The sequence below is a fragment of the Mus pahari genome, chromosome 12, assembly GCF_900095145.1.
Source record: "Mus pahari chromosome 12, PAHARI_EIJ_v1.1, whole genome shotgun sequence".
NCBI classification, from domain to species: domain Eukaryota; kingdom Metazoa; phylum Chordata; class Mammalia; order Rodentia; family Muridae; genus Mus; species Mus pahari.
The window spans coordinates 18,355,423-18,380,214 of record NC_034601.1 but is presented as its reverse complement, the minus strand read 5'-3'; the positions used below and the strand labels follow the sequence as shown (position 1 = coordinate 18,380,214).

Sequence of the window (24,792 nt, the reverse complement as noted above, 5' to 3'; positions counted from 1 at the left end):
AAGAATATAGTAAAAACCTGCCAAAGTGTGCTCCTGATGGAGCGTAGGTGGTAGAGTCCTAAGGTTGATTCCCCAATATCACAGAAAGCTGGCATGGGGGCACATGCCTGTATTCATAGCACCAGGGAGATGGAGGCAGGAAGATCAAAAGTTTAAGGTCATTGTCAGCTACACAGCAAGTTTGTGGTTAGTCTAAAGCTAAATGACACCCTGGCTCAACCTCCCTGCCCCCCCCCCAAAAAAAAATAAAGAAAGCTAGTGGAAACATTACTAATAACCTCAAGGGATCAGCCACACACACTCGGTACTAGATACTTGGTCCAAGGCAATAATGCCAAAACTCTTCTTACTCCCTGTATCCATCCCAGGAGGGAACTCTCCCTTAAGGCTGGGTTCACAGATGCAGTGGATTCCCCTGCTGCAAGCTGACTGCGTTGCTGGATTCCCCACTATGCCTGTCCCTTTCGAACATCTCCATCTTCTGTGGTTACTTTCTTCCTGGGATACTGCTCTCATGATCACCCAGGAAGCCTAAGAACTAGCCATCTCCAACCTCTACCCCGTGCCTGAAAGCACCAATTACAAGTGGTTTCACAGGAAAGCTCTTACTCACCGTTTTAGTGCCCTCGATCACTTGGTACAACATATACTGGTTGCCGCTTTTTGACCCAGGGTTAAACTGCTTCAGAGCGGCATCCACAGCCTGAAACACAGTCTCATCATTGCAGTCAATTTCCTGGGCCTCTTCTCCCTGTGTTAAACTCAGCAGGAGTCCGGAGCAGAAGAGCAGGATAGTGATGAGCTTCATGATTTAAGGGTCCCTCTAGAATTGAGGGACTGTTTTCGCCAAGAATGGGAAACCAACTCAGAAGCTGATTTTGGCAGCCTCCAGGCTCTGATCTCTCCTACCTCCTCTCTCTGCCTCACCACCTAGGCCCCTATTTAGACTCTTGAAGTCACCCCTTGTGTGCCCTCTTCCCAGAGAACAAACAGGACTCTGCTCGATGTCCAACCAGGTATGGAGCTGGAGCATTGCATCATGGGGTTGTTGACCTGTTTGTCAACCTTTGGAAAGAATGTGGGAGTACAAAGCCCATTTCTAAAGCATTGCACAACTCTCCACAGGGAATTACAGCAGAAACTAGTAAAAGGAGCTAAAAACAACACCATTTCCAGTACCCTCTTGCTACTCTTGGCCCAGTTACAAAGGTCTCTGCGTACGTGAACAATGGGGACTATGTAGTAACACCTTCTGCACGATATTACTTGTGGCATGTCAGAGTGTACAGACACAGGGTTTTGTCAGCTCTGGTGTTTTCTTGAAAAGCACAAGTGCAGGAACATCAGCCACATGCTGGGAGCTCCACCCAGGACACTGGCACATCTGACAAGCCATGGGCATCCTCTTTGGCCTCTGGCCATGCCACCCTCTCTGCTGGGTTCTACTGCTCTATGTGAAGAAGGGGTGGGGCCAGCAGATTCTCACCTGATTCAAGTGCTTCCCTCACAAGCCTCAGGCTGGCAAGCATAGTTTGAAGCCAGGAGTTCACAGAACACCTCTGGGTGGTGACACANGATTGTAACNCTGGTATTCCTACTTTAATCCAGAAGGGGAAGGCCAGAGGATCACCAGGAAGTTTAGGTGCCCTGGAGTATGAAAGCAAGAAAAGCAAGGAGACCTGTGTTACCAAGGTGTCTGGGGAGGCATCTCTCCTGAGAGCTCTCTGACATCCACATGTGGGCTGTGGCCTTTGTGTGCCTGCATACATACATTCTCATCCTTTCTCAGTCTCTCTCACAAACACATAATAATAACGACAATAACAATAAGGAATAAAAGAAAAGAAAGGGAAGACAGGGGGAAGGAAATCAGGAAATAAAAAGGGAAAAGAAGAAATAAAAGTAAAAAAATCATCTCAAATGTTGGCTTCTGTGTGGTTCATGGGGATCTCTAGTATGAGCTGGAGTCTGCCTGAGAGGCCTGGACGCCAGGAGCAGGGCGTGGTCAGCATGTGCTGAATGGGAACTTTATGGAAGTGCAGCAGGAACAGGCGCTGGGCCAGAGATCCTAAGGAATGCCAATGTAGCTCTACCCATGACATTCTATATGACTCTGTCTGTACTGGTGTGAGCACATATGCCAGTGTGCATGAGTCTCATGCTTGGCTGAGTGTGTGCCTATGTCTCCATGTATATGTTCTTCCCTGTGTCTGGATGTGGACGCGTGTAGGTTTGTATCTGAGTCAGAGTCAGAGAACCTTCCCATCATGGTTTCTTCCCCTGNACGATGTGGAAATCATAATATCTTAGTGGTATTGTTTTAGGGTTTTCACAGAAATCCTTTTATTTTGACCAAGTTTTAGAAGTGAAACCTGAGACACTTAAGGTTTCATGTAACCAAAACAGCCTAATAGCACGGGTCACAGAAGCAAAGACCAGAGAAGACAGGCGTTGAAGAGAAAACAAGGCAGAGAGTAAAAGTCTTTGACAGCAGTTTCCCCAGAGTGGGATGTTGAGGTCAAGAATATCTGCAGTTAGCAAGTTTATATAAGTAACACGAATTGCAATTTTTGTAAAAGTCAGACTGTAAAAGTGTTCTGTTCAGAACAAAAGGTATGCCCAAGTGACTATTTATATTCCTATAAGCCCACCAAATGTCCCGAATATTAATAACAAGAAGACACGTTTGCAAGGCAGTGATGGCACACACCTTTAATTCCAGCACTTGAATGCAGATGTTGGCAGACCTCTGAGTTCAAGGTCATGTTGGTCTATAGAGTGAGTTCCAGGAAAGCCAGGGCCACACAGAGAAACCCTGATTCAATGAACAAAATAAAACAAAACAAAGAAACCTGAATTCTGCAGCAGCAGGCTGATGGAAGAGTCCAGCGCGCTCTAATATCATCAAGCCTGTAACCTGTTCTCTGAAAGCTGCAACGGCAGAGAGGTTTGTTTAGGAAGTCAAGTGCTCCTGGTTAACAGGCTATCTACTTCCTTATATGCAAAATTAATATAGGCATTTGTCAAAGATTGCACAAAGCTACTGCATTTATAAAAATCACAAAAGTGGATACAGTTGTTAGTCACATGCACAGGCACCCACACCTTCAACAACGACTGCAGATCCAAGGAAGAGCAGGTGCTTCTAGGAGAGCTGGCGAGCGCTGTAGCCACAAGAGTCACCCCAGAACAGGCTAACAGGGCAGGTGCCCTTGCTAAGGCTGGAACGGTAGGTTTAAAGCTGTCAAGTCCAGGCACATTTTCAAACCTCTTGCGTCCATCCACTGGTGTCTGAATTATGTGACTTGTCTTCCAACTTGTGGCCAAAATCTTCTGCTTTATAAAATCCAAAAGGAAAACACGGAGGCGATCAATACTACAGAGGTCTTATGAAATAAGACCAGCCTACAGAGCTGTAATTAGGAGGAAACAGGGAATGCCAGAGCATGAAATCCATAAACCTTGCTTGCTACTTTGTTGGAGCCAGCCCTACCTCAGCTAGGCTAGTGTACAATTATTGTGACATTAATTTCTTTTCTTTTTTTTTTTAAAGATTTATTTATTTGTTATATGTATGTACACTGTAGTTGTCTTCAGACACTCCAGAAGAGGGCATCAGATCTTGTTATGGATGGTTGTGAGCCACCATGTGGTTGCTGGGATTTGAACTCAGGACCTTCGGAAGAGCAGTCGGGTGCTCTTACCCACTGAGCCATCTCACCAGCCCGTGACATTAATTTCTTATGTCACCGTTAAATGTCCTCTCTATCAGTGCATGTGAAACTGACTAAAACTTTCCCATGGGTATGTTCTCTTACAGCAAGAGCACACACCTACCACTTCAATATGGTATAATTTTTTCTTTCATACAGTTTCTAACAAGTGAGGCCAGGACATCTCTTACCTTCCAATCATATCAGAGACAGAACTCCTCTAACTAAAGTCTACTTCTGTAATTCAGTTTTTCCTAAGAGTGTTGATTTGTAAGTTCTTTAGAGTATCAATCTTATGTCATGTTTCTCCTACATCAAATAGCCCATATAACAAACAAACAAGCAATACCCACTGTACATCCAACATTTGTGGTTGATACTCATTTTATAAGGCTACTTTCAACCTATTTGCTGGTTTTAGCAAATTGTTATCAAAACACATGTGCATACACATGTGCATTACTCTTGGGTTAGGAGCATGGAAAGTACATAATTTAAGACCACCACTAAGCAAACGGGAGCGGGACCATGTGGCTCTCAGCCTGCAAGGTGCAGCAATGTCGGAGGTGGGGGGCATCTGGCAGGAGCCTGGGGAAGGGAAGCACGCCCCCTGCCCCGGCCTGGTCCGGGAGAGTTAGATCCGCATCTACAGCATGAGGTACTGCCCCTTCGCTCAGAGGACGTTGATGGTCCTGAAGGCCAAGGGAATCCAGCACGAAGTCATCAATATCAACCTGAAGAACAAGCCGGAGTGGTTCTTTAAGAAGAATCCCTTTGGGCTGGTGCCGGTTCTGGAGAAAAGCCAGGGTCACTTGGTCACCGAATCCGTTATCACTTGTGAGTACCTGGATGAGGCATACCCAGAGAAGGGTTTATTTCCAGATGACCCATACGAGAAGGTGTGCTAGAAGATGACCTTTGAGTTATTCTCTAAGGTGCCGTCATAGGTTACAAGCTTTATCGGGGCGAAGAGAAAGGAAGACTATCCGAGCATAAAGAAAGAATTGAAGAGAGAATTAAGAAAGCTAGAGGAGGCTATGGCTAATAAGAAGACAGCCTTCTTTGGTGGGGATTCTCTTTCTATGATTGATTATCTTATTTGGCCTTGGTTTCAATGACTGGAAGCATTGGAGTTCAATGAGTGTATAGCTCACACCCCAAAACTCAAGCTCTGGATGGCAGCTATGCAGGAAGACCCGGTAGCATCCTCCCACATCATTGATGCCAAGAACTATCGTGATTACTTAAGTCTCTACCTACAGGACAGCCCCGAGGCCTGTGATTATGGGCTCTGAAGGGCAAAAGCCCTCAGTGAGTGCTGTTTCCCCTCATTGATTGAATAACATGCTTATTTTACCCAGTTGTTTTTTTTTTTTTTTTTTTTTTTTTTTAAAAAAAAAAAAAAGACCACCACTATGCATCCAGGCACATGCCTTTAAATTCCAACATTCTGGAAGCAGAGGCAGGTGGATCTCTGAGTTCAAGGGCAGCCTGATATACCAAGTGACTTCCAGGACAGCCAGGATTACACAGAGAAACCCTGTCTCAAAAAGCAGAACAAACCAAACCAAACCAAAATAAAACATTAGCTATGAAAAGCTGATTACATGGGAAATCCTAGGTAAGGTTGATAGCGGCAATTAAGACATGCTGAGTACACAGTACACTGCTTTTTCACAATTCCTCTACATGAACAAGATAAGGAAAGGTTTGTCCTCTCAGTACCTACCTTCAATAGAGGTTGCTCAATAAAAAGATATCATTGGAAAGTCCTGCCACAAGGACTGTTATGTAGCCCTACCTTGTGTCAATATTTTGTACAATAGCCATTTGAAATAACTTGCAAACAATTTCCCCAATCCATTATTTATCATTATAAAGATGACATCCTATTGGCTGATCCAGATATAAATATCCTGGAAAGAATGTTGATGAAGTAAAAACAACCCTGCTTTGCTCAAGATTGCAAATTGCCCCTGAAAAAAAATACAAAGAGGGGATTCTGTTATCTAGGGAATAGAATAGGTCTGCAAAGATTAGGCTACAAAAGGTGCAAATCAGAAGAAAATAATTAAGGACCCCTTAATGATTTTCAGAAGCTACTAGGAGATATTAACTGGATGTGGCCTACAACTGGCTTGGCTACTCAAGAGCTAAGCAATTTATTTCAAACCTTCCAAGGCGATGAAGAGTTAAATAGCCCCAGGAAATTATTATCTCATCCCTGAGGCTGAGAAGGAGTTATCTCTAGTCAAAAGCAAATTGCAGGATACACATCTAGATCATATTGATCCAAAGATGACCTGTATCCTACTTAGCTTACCGTCTACTCATTATATCTGGGACTTGAGTTTTTATGAATTGGACAGAAAAGGTGAGATGTAGAAAAATTTCCCTTAATTATCTGATTGGCTAATAAGGATGACAAAAAGCCAATTGAGGGGCAAAAATGAGGAGGTGGGTTTTTCCAGGCAAAACAGGAAGAGGAGGGGAGGAGGAGGTGCAGGAGATGGGAACAGAGGTGGACAGAAGGAGAGTTGTAAGAAGGAAGATGGAGTAGAAGCACATGTCCTGGAGGAACTACAAGTCGCGGGGATTTCATAGCTTGGGAAGAAAGATTAGAGACATATCTGCCTAATATAGGCGTGGAGTTTATAACTATGTAGCTGAGTTGCATTTTCCTTGAATAGGCTTATTGAGGTTGGAGGTTTACCGCAATACCTGATGATCTTTCTGAGAAGTCCTTCATCCTTAGTTGGACATAGAAGTGGCAGTTAAAGTAGCCTCACAGGGAGATGTGTTCAGGCCAGTGGTCCTCTGTGTCCACCCAAACTTGGCACTGTGAGATTCTAGGACAGCGGTGCAAATCTATGTGGGGAGAGGCAGGCTGAAGGGACTCCAGGAAGGACTAGGGTTCGTTTCCTCTTAGCCCAGGAACTCTCCTAGGTGAAACGGGAATTGATTGAAACATAAGTGATATTTCTTGAACATCTGAATTCATTCTCATGAGTATGCTAAAACTTTCTTTGTAGCTGGTATTCAGTTTTGTTTGTTTTGGGTTTTTTGTTTGTTTGTTTGTTTGGTTTGGTTTGGTTTTCCATGACAGGGCTTCTCTGTAGGCTTAGATTTTTTCAAGACCTACTTTAATTATGGTTCTTTAATGTTTCAACCTCCTTTATAGCCCACCACCTTGCAGAGGTAGGCGAAAGAAAGGTTAATAGGAAAAGGCTGTTGTGGACCTGTTCACAAATAGTTCTGTGAGGGCGATTCCAATCATCACTGTCAGCAGTCCAGTCCACCTGCAAACACCAAACACGAATCAGCAGCTGTTTGATCCAGAAGTAACCTCAAGACTTCACAGATTGGCTAGAGTCTGAGGAAGCCCCAAGAAGCAGCTGGAATACCACCAGAAGTTCTTTGGTGCTTTTCTCTTTATGAGTTCACTACAAGTGAAGATCATGAGGAACTCAATGAAAACCAATGCAAGAGCATCATCCACTGCCTGTCAGGTTATACTTATACTTTTTCCGAACATCCCGAGTCCTCTCAAGGGTCCACTCCAGTTAACCATCACATGACCTTTCACCAGGCAGCTTCCAGAAAAACACCACGTGTCTGCTTTCAGCACAACACCCTCGCATAAGACAGTTTCCAGAAAAACATCACAGGACACAACTGAATCTCCAGTGAAACCAGAAATTCCCACTTCAGTCCCCCTGCTGCTCAGGGGAGGTATATACTGAAAAGGGGGCGTGGGCTGGAGAGTTGGTCCAGCAATGAAGAGGACTGGCTGCTCTTCCAGAAGGCCAAGGTTTGATTGTCAGCACTGAATGGTTCTGTGATTACACTGCACCTCAAAACAGTGTGTAATTACAGCGTCAGAGGGTCTGACATCCTCTCTTGGCCACGATGAGCTCTGAACTTATGCACTGCACTTAAATATATGCAGGTAAAAATACTAATATTCAAATAAAAATAATTTTAGCCAGGATGTAGTTGTGCATGTTTTTATGCCCAGCACTGTAAAGGCAGAGGTAGATTTCTGTGAGTTTGAGGCTGGCCTGGTCCATAGAGTGAGTTCCAGGACTGGCAGGTCTATATAAAGAAAATGAAAAAAGAGAAGGAGGAGGAGGAAGAGGAGGAGGAGGAGGAGATCAAGGAGAAGGAGGAGGGAAGGAAGAGGAGGAGAAGGAAGAGGAGGAAAAACAAGTATCTTTATGTAGACCAGGATGGCCTTGAGCTAACATCTTTCTGCTTCTGCTCTCCGAATAATGTTATAGTCTCCACTTACCTAACTGGTATCTTCAGAAATTGCATTGATTGATTGGCTGGTTTTTAAGAATTGCATTTGATTTGCTTCTTAATTTATTTTAAATATTTATTGTAATTATATGTATGTGTGTTGGGGGTAGAATGTATGTACATGTGCAAGCAGGTTCTTTTTCTTTTAAGATTTGTTCATTTAAAAAATTTTTTTTAAAGATTTATTTATTATTATACACAGGTACACTGTAACTGACTTCAGGCGCACCAGAAGAGGGCATCAGACCTCATTACGGGTGGTTGGGAGCCACCATGTGGTTGCTGGGATTTGAACTCAGGACCTTCAGAAGAGCAGTCAGTGCTCTTACCCACTGAGGCATCTCCCCAGCCCGATTAGTTCATTTTTATTTATATGAGTACATAGTAGCTGTCTTCAGACACACCAGACAAGGGCATTGGATCCCATTACAGATGGCTGTGAGCCACCATGTGGTTGCGGGGAATTGAACTCAGGATCTCTAGAAGAGCAGCCAGTGCTCTTAACCTCTGAGCCATCTCTGCAGCCCCATATGCAGGTTCTTGCAGAGGCCAGAGGCATCAGATTTCCTAGAGCTGGAGTTGTAAGCCACCATGAGGGTGCTGGGAACCAACCCATGGTCCTCTGCAGTACGTTCTCTCACCTGCTGAGTCATCTCCCCACTCTCTTACTTTCACTGTGCTCTGGTGTGTTTATGTGTTTGGGTCCGCAAGTGCTCTCGTACTTGTGTGCAGGTCAGAGGGCAATGTGGGAGAACTGGATCTCTCCTTTCGCCGAGTGCATCCTGGGAATCAAACCCCTATCTTCAGGATTGCCAACAGGTGGCTTGACTTGCTGAACCTTGTGGCTGGCTCCATTAATTCTTTTTTGAGACAGGGTCTTGCCATGCAGCCCTGGGTAGACTAGAATGTAATGAGTCCCCTTCTCTCTACCTCCCAAATGCTATGATTTGTCGGGGTGCACTACCACACATAACTTTTGATTTTGTTCTGAGTAGACAATATATTCACAAGAATCACCCCATCTCCCTGCACCTCATTATTTTCTCATGATTCCACCAATGATACTGATTTCTTTTGCAAATTTTAATGTTAATATTATTAATTAATACATGTTAATCGTGTTAGCATGTATTAATGCAAGGAAATGTGATCTTTTCTCTCTCAAAGAGAATGATAGCATACTTTATTTTTCTCTATTTTTTTTGACAGTTTTAATACACAATAGCTATGGCTGGCCTGCTATTCTCTCTATAGCCCAGACTGGCCCCCAACTCATGGCAATCCAACTTCAGTATCTCGAGTGTTATGATTACAGGTACGTGCCACCATGCATGGCCTCCCCAACCCGGCCCCCTAGATTTTCTTATTTTACATGTATGATGTTTTGCCTGCACATAGGTATGTATGTCATAACATATGCTCCTGGTGCTTGCTGAGGTCAGGAAGAGGGGCTCAGATTCCCTGAGACTGAGACTGGAGTGACAGACAGCCGTGAGCTGGGAAATAAACCTGGGACCTTTACTAGAGAAACCAACGCTCTTAACCACTGAGCCAAAATAGCTGGGACATCAGTTCCACATCATTGCAGAAGAGACTCCTCGGGCCTTTCTTGGGTCTGCATTGCATTCCATTGCAGCAGGGATACACGGAGTTTGACCACGGACATTCACACTTGGCCATCTGTAGTTACGACTGATATATTTTAGAATGCAGCAGCATGATGTGGCAGGAGGAGGTGCCACAGAGCAGGTCCACACTGAGCCCCTGCTCCCCCATATCAGCCATAGGACTGATCTTGTATAAAACGAAGTTTATTTGGGACATGGGAAGGGGGTGTGCGGAAGGGAGTAGAGGCAGAGAAAGAAAGGGGACAGAGGAGAGAGAAAGAAAGGAAGAGGCCAGTCTGGAACACATGGGGGAAAGAGAGAGAGAGAGAGAGAGAGAGAGAGAGAGAGAGAGAGAGAGAGAGAGAGAGAGAGAGAGAGCAAACAGTCCTCTTATAACAAGCCTGACTGTTGTTAGGTAACTGTTGGGCAGAGTCTATAAGAAATGCTAATAATGACAACCATAAAGAAGTTGATATCATCAGCATTTACACATATACATATATGACTGAAAGGGTCATAGGTCATGTATGTGGTACTTGTTTGGATGGAGTTATTTTACTCCCTCTGTGAGTATGCAAAACAAGCAAACAAACATCCTTAGTTCAGAAGGACAAAGGCTAAGCAGGGTTCCCATTTAAAATCCTTTGCTCTTTCCCTCCTCCACAGCCTCCCTCTCTGACCCTGGACAGAGGGTGTCCTTCATTCCTCTTACCCCTCTGTCCCCCACCCTCTTTAATTTACCAGTTGTTGCCTTTATATACACAAGTGGCTGCCTGCTTTAGTCATTTTTTTATTTAAGTTTTATTACATTATGATGAGACAAGATACATAATTTCAATTTATCTGAATTTGTTAATATTTACAAACATATTTGAGTAAATAGACTTAGATCACATTCTTCTTTCCCTTTTGTACCCCAACTCCTCCTGGAGACCCCCCTTCAAAACCTGCGATACCTTTTGTTTTTTTTATCACATTCTTTAAAATTTATAAAATATTGAAACAATAGAAATGAGTATTATAAAAGTTGTTTGATATAAAACAATACTCAATAGAAAAGTCTTATGTAGATACTTGTCTACAGCAATACTGAAAATACATACACTTTTCTCAATATAAATTTTAAATAACTCCAAATATATTAACTGTATATTTTAAAATAATATATCACTATTGGTTTTTTAATGAACATAAATAGATAAAGTCTCTTTGTTTGTTTTGTTTTGTTTTGTTTTTAGTAGAGCTTAAAATCTTGGCTCTTACAGTGGTACAGACACAAAATAAGCATAATTTTTGGACATTGGAGTTCATTGTAATAAGGCTGTACTTCAATGTCCCTCACATCACCAAAGGATTTTATCTCCATAGTAGATAAGCTAAGAGTTGACAGTTCTGTTGTGCCAAGGAATGAATCGTAGGCACGAATTTTGATACAGACTTCCCGCTCTGGTCAAAGCTATTTGACTTGAGTGATTGTCATCATTCTCAGCCCACAGGGAACAGGTTACATTCATTTAAGAAATGGTGTGTGTATTAAGATGGTCTATCCAATGAAGTCATCCATCAACTGTTTCAGTGAAGAATAGTTCTGCTTGGAGGGTGGCACAGACATTAGGTGAGGGTAAGATTCTGGTTCATTGGCTGTGATGATTTTGAAAAGCATTCATCTCAGAATAAGACTAACTTATAAAGTCATTTTCTTCAAAATTGATACAATAATTATAAGTATCAAGCATAGCCTTCATTTTCACTCTTCGCTGTTCTCTTACAAGCCACCTCCCAATTTAATTGTCCACATTTCTTTTGGCTGCATAAATAATTTTGAAATATGTAAGCTGTTCTGAAAACCATAGTTAGTGTAAAAACATCAAATAAACAATCCTACTAATAGGCTGAGATAGGAGAAGCATGATTTCAATACCATTATGTGGCAGCAAGACCCTGTCACGTACAAACAAGCAGAAAGTGTATATGGGTTGTACAATATTGGGTCTATTTCTCCCATTACCAAATTAGAGAGACCATTGGATGACAGCTGACAAATTTATAATTCCTCATATTTTTTAATTTCAATCGATTAGGATATGTTGGTAACATTAATTTTCATATTAAAAGATATTAAGGAAAAGTGATTGTTTTTCTTGTTAGAGGTGGAATTATGTTTGAATGGGTTTGTTAAAAGATTACTTTCTTGCTTCTTCTAGGGTGTAGTTTCCCTCCTTGTGTTGGTATATTCCATCTATTATCCTTTGAAGGGCTGGATTTGTGGAAAGATATTGCACAAATTTGGTTTTGTCATGGAATATCTTGTGGTAATTGAGAGTTTTGTTGGGTATAGTAGCCTGGGCTGGCATTTGTGTTCTCTTAGGGTCTGTACAACATCTGCCCAGAATCTTCTAGCTTTCATAGTCTCTGGTGAGAAGTCTGGTGTAATTTGATAAGTCTGTGCCTTAGTCTTTATTTTGTAACTGAGAGGGTCATTCAATAAAAGAACATTTTTTTGTTGTTGTTGTTGAATGGATTAAAAAAAAAACCACCACAAAATATAAATCTGGAACACTTTGAGAATTTCCATGTCACCCTCTGGCAGACAACATTCTGATCATCTTTATATTGGTCCAGTTTTACTATATGTGCTGCTGAAGGGGGCACAGAAAGTTGAAAATTTGTTTTTCTCCATCTAATGAATACTTTTGATTACATTTTATTAATAATTTCTCTCTGCCCCCATCTGAGACAGGGTTTCTCTGTATAGCCCTGGCTATCCTGGAACTCACTCTGTAGACCAGGCTGGCCTTGAACTCAGATATCCTCCTGCCTCTGCCTCCTAAGTGCTGGGATTAAAGGCCTGGTAACTTCTCTTCAAAATGTAATTTATATTCTTAAATTTTGTTTTGGTCGTTACAGTTTTAACTGCTGTCTAGGCTGAGACTCTTCACCTAGAAGCAAAGTCACCATCGGTTTGCTCCCGGTCAAGAAGACATTGAAGGTTTCAGTCTTCGTAGACTTGTAGACTACATTTCCTGGTGGATTTTTGGATCTCAGGGTGCAACTTCACAGCTGGGCACCAGGTGGCAGATAATTTCTTCTGTTAATCTTTAAGACCGAGTCTACAGAGTTTGTGCCACTATGCCCAGCAGAGTTTAACCATTTAAAGCTATTTAATAAAATGCCCTACAGCCAGATCTTGTGGGGGCATTTCCTCAGTTGAGGCTTTCCTACCTCATGACTAGCTTGTGTCACGTGGACAGAAAGCTAGTGAGCCCAACGTGAAATGTGTTCACTAAGAGGAGAGAGCAGGTTCTCAGAGTAGCCACGAGAACACAAAGAAGCCACTCATGACTCTGGGCTTGGGTAGTGTGGAGTTGGATCAGGCAGCAAAGGATGAAGGGCAGCCTCAGCCTCCCTGAAACTCACCTTACACTAATGTTACTCTCTGCTAGGGCCTCAGGCTCAAAGACTCCTCATGTGCATCTGAATGAAATGAAAAACTTAAGTGAAATCACTTTTGAAAATGTGGGAATACCTGTTGGTAAAGGACCCTTGGTTTCCCCTGGAAGCCAGATTCCAAGGCTGTGTCTCTACTGTTCCTCAGATCTGCACCGGTAAAGGCAGTCACAGGTCATGACATCAGCAAACCAACGCTGTGCTTCCAGAATTTCTTACTGAAGTGTTCAGCAGTGTGTTGCTACTATTTGGTGAAGGTTACACAGTTATTATATAGTGAAAGAGCTTATGGAAATGTAAAATGAATTTATAGGATCCAAGCCTAAAGATGCGCCTAAAAAAATTGTCATTCTCTCACTCAGTGGCTCTAGCTAGCCTGGAACTCAATGTATAGACCAATGTAAGGTCTTGAACTCTAAGAGACCCACCTGCCTCTGCCACCTGGGTGCCTGGATTGAGAACGAGTACCACTAGGCCTGGACCTCATTGTTTGTATACAGTAACAATGGAGCTTACAAACTGCCCTTACAGCATGGTTCTACTGGGGGAAGCACACACCATTGGAAATGATATTTCTTAAAAGCTATAACCAGGCACATATCTTCAACCCCAGCAGAAAGATCTCTGAGTTTCAAGGCCAGCATGGTCTACAGAGCCAGGATTACACAGAAATATCCTGTTTGAATAAGCAAATAAATAAATATTAAGAATAATTTAAAAGACTATCACCAAGACATCTGTCTAGGCACTTCCTTTGTTTCTAAGATTAAGATAAGCCTGCACCCACCCCACCATACCTTTTCTTTCTTTCTTTCAGGCTGGTCTTGAACTTTTAAACTTCCTGCCTCTGTCTCCCAAGTCCTGGAATTGCAGGCATGCTCTTTCATTTCCATTTTTTCTTTTTGCTTATTTTCTACATTTTCCACATTACACATTAAGATAGAAACCATGAAATAGTAAATAAAACAAAATGCTCATATTAGGAATCAGAAAAAGAGTCATGAGCACTTAAGTAAAGATATAAATGCAAAGTGTCTCAGTACTGTATTTCCCTTTCTTTCTTCTTTTACTTTATCTTCCTTCCTTCTTCTTTCTTTCTTGTCAGCGGAGTAGAGCAAATGTAGTGATAAGTGAGAAAGAATTGAAAATGTAAGGATAAGTGAGAAAGAATTCCCAGGAGTGGCCAAGGATCCAAAGAAGGGAGCTCTTTAGTACTATACATTCCTGGCCTTTAAAACAGGTAATAAACCAGGCTGGAGAAATGTCTCAGAGAAATGTCTTCCAAAAGAGAAGAGTTCTGTTCCCAGCACCCACACGGTAGCTCACAACTGTCTGTAACTCAGGTCCCTATGGATCCAACACTCTCACACAAACACACATAGACCAAACACCAATACACATTTACTTTAAAAAGTTATAAGCATTTTTTCTTTTTTTTATTTTTTCTTTTTTACTTTTTTAAAAGATTTATTTATTCATTATATGTAAGTACACTGTAGCTGTCTTCAGACACTCCAGAAGAGGGCGTCAGATCTTGTCAAGGATGGTTGTGAGCCACCATGTGGTTGTTGGGATTTGAACTCTGCACCTTTGGAAGAGCAGTCGGGTGCTCTTACCCACTGAGCCATCTCACCAGCCCCCCCCCATAAGCATCTTTTCATTTGTTTGTTTTTGTTTTGAACTTACACGTATCTGCCTGCCTCTGCCTCCCGAGTGCTGGGATTCAAGGCACCCACACCACAGCCATCATCACAATGTCAACCAAAAACTCTTAAAATATCTATGGCTGACTTTATTCTCAGTACTGAAGGTAAACTGTAATTGAACAGACCAGGTCCTGAAAATGAAGTTTAGAAGATTGCCTTTAATCCTAGCACTCGGAAGGCAGAGACAGGTGGATTTCTGAGTTCGAGGCCAGCCTGGTCTACAAAGTGAGTTCCAGGACAGCCAGGGCTGTACAGAGAAACCCTGTCTTGAAAAAAACTAAAAAAAGAAAAAAAGAAAAAAAAAAAGCTTAGCTGTGTGGTGGCAGCACAATCCTTTCATCCCAGCACTTGGGAGGCAGAGGCAGGCAGATCTTTGAGTTTGAGGCCAGCTTGTTCTACAGAGTGAGTTCCAGGATAGCCAAGGCTACACAGAGAAACCCTGTCTTAAAAAAGACAAAAATAAAAGAGGAGGAGGAGGAGGAGGAAGAGGAGGGGGAATGGAGAAGGGAGAAGAAGAAATAAAGTTTTAGAAGCATTAAAGGGATCACAATATTACTAAGAAGTCAAGACCAGAGCATGTGGCTGGCTAGCAAGATAGCTCTGTGTAAAGGCACCCTTACCAAACACACTGTCTGAGCTCAAGCCCTGGAAATTTCATGGAGGATGGAGTTGTCCTGTCTCCACACTCCCACATGTTGTCCTCTGACTTCCACACGTGAATTCTGGTGAGCACACACCTATGTAAAACAAACAAATAAATCTACGACGTATTTGTTTTAAAGCATATGTAACAGAGTCTTAAACCATGGTCATCTGCAGATCAATAACCAGACCCGATCAATGAAATAAGAGGGTGCTGAAGAGGCAGAGGAACCAGGTGGATGGCGGCACAAAGCCAGGTTGGGAGTTGGAGTGAGTAAGTCTTGGAGTCCCTGGTACAGCTCTTGATGTGTTCCAATGCTTAAGTCAGATGGCTGAGAAGGTTTCGGGAGGCAGTAGACCGAATGACCAGAGCCTGGAGACAGGCGCTGTTCCGTGTGTCTCTAAACTGTCAGGTTTTAGTAGGATGACCCCTCAGGGCTGACACAGGCTCTCACTTCATTCACTGACAGAAAGTCTTGTACTTCTACATGGAACCTTTGTTAGATAACCTAAATATGTCTGCTACTGCCCAGCAAGCATACAGTTTTCTCCCGCCCTATACTTCCCCCCCCCCTCTTCTCTTTCTGTTCTGGGAGCAAGGACAGCTCTGTTGTGAGGTCTGCCTAAATCCAACATAACTCACACATCACGTCAATGCAGACGACAAAAATGTATTGTAATCAAGCTGCTACCGATCCATCAGGGCGGCATAACAGACTCGGGGAGCTGAACTTCAACAGCGAGCCAGAATATTATAGAATACTAAGCTGAGCTACAACCTTGGAGGGACATTGTACAGCCTCTGTAAAGGATAAGAACACAAAGCTAGGGAGAGCTGGCTGGGCTGTAACATTGTCCAATCTCACTTTGACATAAGGGGTTGAGCGAGGGAGTTTTCACCAATCAGGTTGGAAGTAGGTTCCTGGGCCTGGGAATATGAACTTTGATCCTGCCAGCAAGATGGAGAAGTCATTCTTGAGATGTCGGGACTCAGACAACTATCCCCTTACAGGTTGTCCTTGGGACATCCAAACTCAGACAACTGATTCCTTATTACGGAAGCTGCTCAGCTACTGGGAAGTCTCCAGCTCCCTAGGGCCTGGGACCGTGAATTTAGTTTCTCACTATGATTAAGTGGAGTCTGAAAACAAAATGGTAGTACTCTTGCTGTGCATAGGAAGCCATTGCAAAGGCAGAGGAATGTTTATGCTGTTTGGCTGCAATGAGGAAACTCATTTAAATGAGTGTCATTGATACGAGGAGCAAGCTGGAGCCTGCACATCTCGGAGCAGAGCACATGCTCTGAGCTGCCTCGTGCCAGTGCTTGGCCACCCTAATTTGCTTTCTGTTGTTCTCTACCTGTGTGAGGGCTGCCACACCTTTGGGGGGGTGTTGAATGACCCTTGCACAGGGGTCACCTAAGAGCATTAGAAAGCACAGACACTTACATTAAGATTCATAAAGTAACAAAATTCAGTTTTGAATTAATAACAAAAATAGTATTATAGTTGGGGAGTTGTTATGCCCAGTTCTCGGGAACCCCAGGAGACTACCAGGAATTGTGATGCAAGAACAAAACAAAGAAAGTCTTTTTTTTTTTTTTTTTTTATTTGAGTACAGATGCACCAGAAGAGGGCACCAGATCTCACTACAGATGGTTGTGAGCCACCACGTGGTTGCTGGGATTGAACTCAGGACCTTCAGAAGAGCAGTCAGTGCTCTTAACTACTGAGCCATCTCTCCAGCCCAAAGAGAGTCTTTATTATGCCCGGATGGCAAGCCTTCCCTGTTCCACAGGTTAGGAATGCAATGCTCTCGTCCAGGGGCTTGATCTATAGATATGAGTATGCATAAGCTGGGATTCTTAAGTGTTGGCTTACATGATTGGGGAGGGGTTAAAGGAGTGCTGTCCTTCAAACCTGGTAACCTGTTTGTTCAGAGAGCAGGGCAGAACTGCGCAGCTGGAAGGGGACCTTCCTGACCTGGGAAGAAGTAACTCATTATGTTATCAGAAGCTAGTGTATTTTACAAACTGGTCACAGCTGTCCAGGAACTCATAATTATCCCTTTCTTATAGTCCAAGAGTGGGCTTTTCTCATGTCAAGGATATTGGCTCCTGCTTCCTTCAAGGGCAGGAGCCGTCTAGACCGGAGATATGCTGGTTGTTAATCAGGGGAGGAAGGGCAAGTTTTGGCGACTCAGAGGCTAGGGTTGGTTGCCCTTGTCTGCTCCCAAGGCGGGTGGGGTGGGGGTGGGGCAGGAAGGGCACAGTGGTTGCTTTGGCTCTGTGCAGAGACCAGGAAGTGTGGACTGAGGATTAATACATGTCTCTTCAGGGTTACTACAACTTAAGAAACTATATCAAAGGTTTGCAGCATTTGGAAGGGTGAGAACCACTGGCTTTTATAAAACATGAACCAAAAGTAACTTAGGAAAAAAGTTTATTTTGGCTTACAGCTCTTAGGTCATCCCTGAGGGAAGTTAGAGCAGGAACTCAAGGCAGGAACCAGGAATCAGGAATCAAGCAGAGGCCACAGAGGGGTGCTGCTAACTAGCTTGCTAACTAGCTTGCTCCTCATGGTTTGCTCAGCCTGATTTCTCATACGACCTAGGACCACCTGACTGGGGGTTTCCCACTAGGCTCTCCCACACCAATCATTATTCAAGAAAATGCTCCCAAAGATTTGACTACAGGTCAAGGTGATGGAGCCTTTTCTCAAGGTTCCCTCTTCCCAGGTGCTCCTACTTGATTCGAATGGAAGAACACAAGCAAAAACATGGCCTGCCAGGCATGGTGGCGCACACCTTTAATCCCAGCACTCGGGAGGCAGAGGCAGGCAGATTTCTGAGTTTGAGGCCAGCCTGGTCTACAGAGTGAGTTCCAGGACAGCCAGGACTACACAGAGAAACCCTGTCTCGAAAAACCAAAAAAAAAACAAAAAAAAAACAAAAAAAACCAACCAAAACATGGCCTGGCACTGCTGGCAGTCAGATTTCTGTTAATAGGAGACCAGCCTGGACCACAGAGCTAGTGCCAGGACAGGCGGAGCTGCCCAAAGAAACATTGACTCAAAAAACCAAACCAAACCAAAAGTGAACCAGCACAACAGCGTAAGCAAAGAGTGCACTCGGCTTGTGCTCTGAACCTTGTGAAGACACCGATTGGAAAAGCGTTTCAAGCCCCTCCCACTGGAGGCCGAAGAAGGGTTGTCCTGTCACTCTTCCAAGTTTGTAATGAAGCAATCTAGATTCTGGGTATTGCTTGACCGGCCTCGTAGGTGACAGAGGAAAGGAGGAAGGTATGGGTACTGCAGGTGACTAGGAAGGAATGTTAAACACGTGCCCTGCACTATCTTTAATGGCTCCATTTGGATGCTTAGTACAACCAGGTCCTGAAATGTGTCCTTTTCTCTATTGTTGTTAATTTTCTTTGCTTGATTTTTTGAGACAGGGTCTCATGGATCCCAGGCTGCCTTTGAACTGGTTGAGTAGCCTAGGATGCCTTTGAAGTTCTGATCCAGTGATGGGGGTACAGGTGTAGGCAGAGGGACCATGCACGGGCCAGGGACCAAACCCAGGGTTAAGTTCATGCTGGGTAAGCACTCTACCAACAGAGCTACATCCCCAGATCTGGCCTATACTCTAATCTATCTCCAATTTAAGATAGTTATTAAGAATATATAAATATGCCAGGCGGTGGTGGTACATACCTTTAAGCCCAGTCCTTGGGAGGCAGAGGCAGATATATGCGAGTTAGGAATAAACTCGTGTGTGTGTGTGTGTGTGTGTGTGTGTGCCAATAAAATCCAGAAAAGGCTGTGAGATGGTTCAGCCTGAAAAGCTCCTGCTGCCAAGCCTGATAAGCTGGGTTGATCCCAAGGACCCACGTTGTAGAAGCTGAGCACTGACTCCCACAAGTTGTCCTTGGAACTCCATAAGTGGGCTGGGATATACAACCACATACATCTCTGTGCACATTTGTGTGCAGTTGCCCCCGTCCCCGACACACAAACACATCCTCCTCCTCCTTCCCCTCTCCCTCCTCCTCCTCCTTTTTCTTCTTTTCTTTGTGTAGGCCTGGCTGTTCTGGAACTCATTATATGGACCAGGTCAGCCTCAAACTCACAGAAATCTATCTGCTTCTGCCTTTACAGTGCCGGGGATAAAAGGCATGCACAACTACATCCTGGCTAAAACGATGTTTATTTATTTTATGAATATTAGTATTTTACCTGCATGTATTTAAGTGCAGTACGTAAGTTCAGAGCTCATCGTGGCCAAGAGAGGATGTCAGACCCTCTGACACTGTAAGTACACACTACTTTGAGCTACAGTGTAAACACAGAACCATTCAGTGTTGGCAATCAAACCTTGGCCTTCTGGAAGAGCAGCCAGTCCTCCTCATTGCTGGACCAACTCTCCAGCCCACGCCCCCTTTGGAGTACACACCTCCTCTGAGCAGCAGGGGTGCTGAAGTGGGAATTTCTGGTTTCATTGGAGACTCAGTTGTGTCCTGTGATGTTTTTCTGGAAACTGTCTTATGCGAGGGTGTTGTGCTGAGAGCAGACACGTGGTGTTTTCCTGGAAGCTCCCTGGGGAAAGATCATGTGATGGTTAACTGGAGTGGATGCTTGAGAGGACATGTGATGTTTGGAAAGAGTATAAGTATAACCCGACAGACAGTGGACAATCCTCAGACTCGAGACAATTGGTGGAACCTTGAGGTTTCTTCTGGATCAAACAGCTGCTGATTCATGTTTGGTGTTTGCGGGTGGACTGGACTGCTGACAGTGATGATTGGAATCGCCCTCACAGAACTATTTGTGAACAGGTCCACAACCGCCCTTTCCTATTAACCTTTCTTTCCCCTCCCTCTGCAAGGTGGTGGGCTACAAAGGAGGTTGAAACGTTAAAGAACCATAATTAAAGTAGGTTTTGAAAAATCTAAGCCTACAGAGAAGCCCTGTCATCGAAAACCAAACAACAAACATAACTGGCTGCCAAGAAAGTTTTATCATAAACATGGGAATGAATTCAGATGTTCAAGATATATCACTTATGTTCCGATCAGTTCCCGTTTCACCTAGGCACTCTGCTGGGCTAGGGGGAAATGAACCCTAGTCCTTCCTGGAGTCCCTTCAGCCTGCCTCTCCCCACATAGATTTGTACCGCTGTCCTAGAATCTCATAGTGCCGAGTTTAGGTGGACACAGAGGACCACTGGCCTGAACACATCTCCCTGTGAGGCTACTTTAACTGCCACTTCTATGTCCAACTAAGGATGAAGGAGTCCCCAGAAAGATCATCAGGAGACAGAAGTGCCCAGATGCACCACAGGGCTGTGCCCTCCAGGGATCTGGCTCAGGCTGTTTCCAGAAGGGAGGGTAGAGTGCTGTGTCTCAGGAACCCAACTCCCTGTTCTTCTCCTCATCTCTTTTTCACAAGATGGCTTCTCTCCAGTCTCAGAAGAGTTTGCCTTTCTTATTTTTGGTGCTAAACAACTCTTTTCTCCGTTCTTTTCAGATGTTTCCTTTTATAAAAAATTTTAAAGGCTTTAAATGCATACACACCAACATTCATAAACATGGACCATCTTGGAGAACCCTAAGAAGCAGGTAACAGTGGTGCCCGGGAAACTGCCAAGGCGGGAGGGGACAGAAGCACGTTTCCCATGGCACCCAGTCCCTTTTTAGATAGTGTTTATTACCCAATAATAAACAAATACAATTTGGAGAAAAAACACACTGATGTCCCCTACTCGGTGTTATATACGCTCCGCACACGGGAATACTAACAGTCTTACACACGGTGTGTGTGTGTGTGGAAGCGCTGGCATCCACGTGCTTCCTTCATGGTGAGCATGTTGGAGCGAATGTGCATGTCCTCCTGGCAATGTTGGCTGTGCCTACTGCGGAGCTCTGTTCCCATGACAGATACAGCTGAGTAACCTAGGTGCCACATGGATCTATCTGCAGCATCTGCTGAGTTTAAATCAATGGACTCTCAAGCCTGCTCTGGTGGCACTCAGTCTATAACCAAACCAAAGCTTGCACACTTGGCCTGTTCACAGTACAGGCAGAATAACAAAGAGCTACTTAGGAGATCATTAGGAAACATAGGAGTATAAATATGACCCTTCAAAACCCAGTGCTACGCCTTTAATCCCAGCAGCTGTGAGGCAGAGGCAAGAGGATTCCTGTAAACTCCAGGTCAGCCTGCTCTACACAGTGATTGCAGGGCAGCCAGCGCTGTGCAGAAACCTGAGTGCTGGCCAGGAGCTTTTCTGTGCCATGGCTCCCCAGAGGCGAATACCACAGCTTGCAGCCCAGGTAGTGATGGACTGCTCCTGCAGTAAAGCTGGTGGGACAGTCACACTAGCACTGGCAAACACTGTAACAAGGAAAAGTGCTTCAAAAACAGTCTTAGCGTCGCACAGACACCTTTAATCTTATCATCTGGGAGACAGAGGTAGGTGGATCTCTGTAGGTTTGAGACAAGCCTGGTCTACATAACTTCAGGGCAGCCGCAGCTACACTGAGAGACCTTGTCTCAAAAACAAACAAGCAAACAAACAAACCCAACCAGACTTGGCAGAATTCTGCCTAGTAACTTCATGAGCCTAAGGAGTCTCAGATGAACGGGATCAGACTGCTCCTTGTTTAAAACCCTATTTCACTGTGCACAGCATAAATACCCAAATGCTTTAAAGACAGACTTCATTTGAAATGCTTTAATAAAAATATACATCGTTTTGTGAACACATGGAGGAAGCACTGTGAAAAATGAGCAAGCTTAGACACACAGCGATATTTTTCACACACTACGTGTGACATTTCAAGGGACAAGCGCAGTGATGTCCACTAGCGTACTTTCAGTAACTGAGATTAAAAAGGAGGTTTAGTAGTGTAGTATGAAAAGTGTGTGTTTTTCTACAGCTAAAAACGACACTAATGGAGTTGTTACAAGTCTGACTGCAGCTGGGGACAGACCCAATCCATGCCCAGACCAAGCATCAGCAGATGCCCCTTGGGGGTTCCTGGTCTGTATGGATCCAGAACTATGCCAGACGATACAGGAGTGCCACAGCTGGCCTTTCTGGCTCAAGGTCAAGTGTAGAAAATCCTGACTTCAACAGGAATTCCAAAATGTAAAACACATCTGTGGACTTGTGTGCAATCCGCTCTTTTGTTTTAAATTTCTTTTTTAAAACAATTTATTTATTTTTATTTTATGTACATTGGTAATTTGACTATGTTTGTGTGAGGGTGTTGGATTCCCCTGGGACAGGAGTTAAAGGCAGTTGAGAGCTGCCACGTGGGTGCTGGGAATTGAACCCAAGCCCATCTGGTAGAGCAGCCAGTGCTCTTAACCACTGAGCCATCTCTCCAGTCCTGCAATCCGCTTTTTACCCTATCAGAATCCTTTTCGTAAAGACTTGTGGCTGGGCCTTCCCCTCAGCTGAAAGGGTGGAGAACGACAGCCACAACTTTGTTACAGACTAAAATCCAACAGGTGATTCCAATTCCACCTGCTTCTCAAGTAGGAAAGGCTACCAGGCGGTCCAGTGGGGGTGATCACCTTCTGGGCACCACAGCCACACGGACGGAGTAATACTTCCAAATGAGTGAGGTCATCAGCGTTGCCTGCAGTATGTAGAAAGCAACACTTACAAACCACTTGATCTTGGCCAACTGAGCTGTCCATACCTTCACCTGAGTTTTGAATTTGTCCGTCATTTTGTTGATCTTCCTTCCCAGCCTGGCGTATCTGGCAAACTCTTCCATCATGTTGACAGCGGACAGCTCCTGCTTCATGTCCTCTATCTCAGCTCTCATCTGTGACTCCTGTTCTGCATCCTTCTGCAGCACCCTGGAAATAAAGGAGGATAGGGACAGAAGGAGGATGTGAGACTGAGCCTCTGGCGCCGGAACACGACGCTCATCACCGGCAGCCACGCCCAGCGGTCCATCTCAGAGGCACTCATTCTGGATCCCAGGCACCTGCACAGCTACTGCAGCCCCATGGTAACAGCGCCTCCACCAACAACTCTTTTCTTGCAAATTAATCCTCCTCCCCTGCCCCCCCCCTTTTTTTTTTGTTTTTCGAGACAGGGTTTCTCTATGTAGCTCTGGCTGTCCTGGATCTCACTCTGTAGACCAGGCTGGCCTCGAACTCAGAAATCCTTCTGCCTCTGCCTTCCAAGTGCTGGGATTAAAGGCATGTGCCACCACGCCCGGCGTCCTCCCCCTTCTTTATAAAAGTGAACTCAGGCATCTGGAGCCAGGTTAATACAGATTTTCTCTACCTTCCAGCCACAATGGTCATCAGTACTCTAAATACTTGGATAATCAGTCCAGCACACGAACTGGCCAGTTCCCGCAACCATGTAGAATATTAGCCAACAAGAATTAACCAGAAGATCAAGCTATGGGGCCAGCTGAATGTTGCCCTAGGGAGCCACATTCTTTTATAGAAGCATGAATACAAAGTCAGCTGCTTAAGCCCGAAAGGGACTGGGGGTTGAGGGTGTGTGTGTGGTGGGGTGGGGTGGGGGTAATCAGGAAATCAAGAAGAAATAAACAAACTCTTAGGAAACATTGAATTACATAAAGTAGAATTTAGCTAAAGAAGTTCTATCTCTGATACGATTGGAAGGTAAGAGATGTCCTGGCCTGGCTTGTTAGAAACTGTATGAAAGAACAAATTGTACCATAACTGAAGTCGTAGGTGTAAGGGGACATACCCATGGGAAAGTTTTAGTCAGTTTCACATGCACTGATAGAGAGGACATTTAACAGTGGCATAAGAAATTAATGTCACAATAATTGTACACTAGCCTAGCTGAGGTGGGGCTGGCTCCAACAAAGTAGCAACCAAGGTTTCTGGCTTTCATATGCTGGCATTCCCTGTTTCCTCCTAATTACAGCTCTGTAGGCTGGTCTTATTTCATAAGACCTCTGTAGTATTGATTGCCTCCGTGTTTTCCTTTTGGATTTTATAAAGCAGAAGATTTTGGCCACAAGTTGGAAGACAAGTCACATAATTCAGACACCAGTGGATGGACGCAAGAGGTTTGAAAATGTGCCTGGACTTGACAGCTTTAAACCTACCGTTCCAGCCTTAGCAAGGGCACCTGCCCTGTTAGCCTGTTCTGGGGTGACTCTTGTGGCTACAGCACTCGCCAGCTCTCCTAGAAGCACCTGCTCTTCCTTGGATCTGCTTAAGTGTCTCAGGTTTCACTTTGTATTAGTCAGGGTTCTCTAGAGTCACAAAACTTGTAGATAGTCTCTATATAATAAAGGAATTTATTGATGACTTACAGTCTGCAGTCCAAATCCCAACAATGGTTCAGTAGTAGCTGTGGATGGAAGTCCAA

General features: G+C 44.1%; 1 protein-coding gene, 1 non-coding gene and 2 pseudogenes across 3 annotated transcripts in view; 1 reads left to right on the top strand and 3 right to left on the bottom strand.

The window, feature by feature from the left end:
- Positions 1 to 985, bottom strand: part of LOC110330025 (kininogen-1-like) — a 21,832-nt gene extending 20,847 nt beyond the window's left edge. Inside the window, exon 1 of the mRNA XM_029544847.1 lies at positions 614 to 985. Coding sequence (XP_029400707.1) covers positions 614 to 808 — 195 coding nt within the window. The 5' untranslated portion in view covers positions 809 to 985. The remainder of the gene's footprint in view (positions 1 to 613) is intronic.
- A 3,366-nt stretch (positions 986 to 4,351) lies between these two features.
- Positions 4,352 to 5,068, top strand: LOC110330107 (annotated as a pseudogene). Its single transcript, XR_002380936.2, has one exon. The product of XR_002380936.2 is annotated as a glutathione S-transferase omega-1-like (transcript).
- A 7,099-nt stretch (positions 5,069 to 12,167) lies between these two features.
- On the bottom strand, positions 12,168 to 12,274 carry LOC115065192. The gene has a single exon (XR_003844979.1). It is a non-coding gene; the product is annotated as a U6 spliceosomal RNA (small nuclear RNA).
- A 10,592-nt stretch (positions 12,275 to 22,866) lies between these two features.
- On the bottom strand, positions 22,867 to 23,400 carry LOC110330101 (annotated as a pseudogene).
- Positions 23,401 to 24,792: the final 1,392 nt, after the last annotated feature.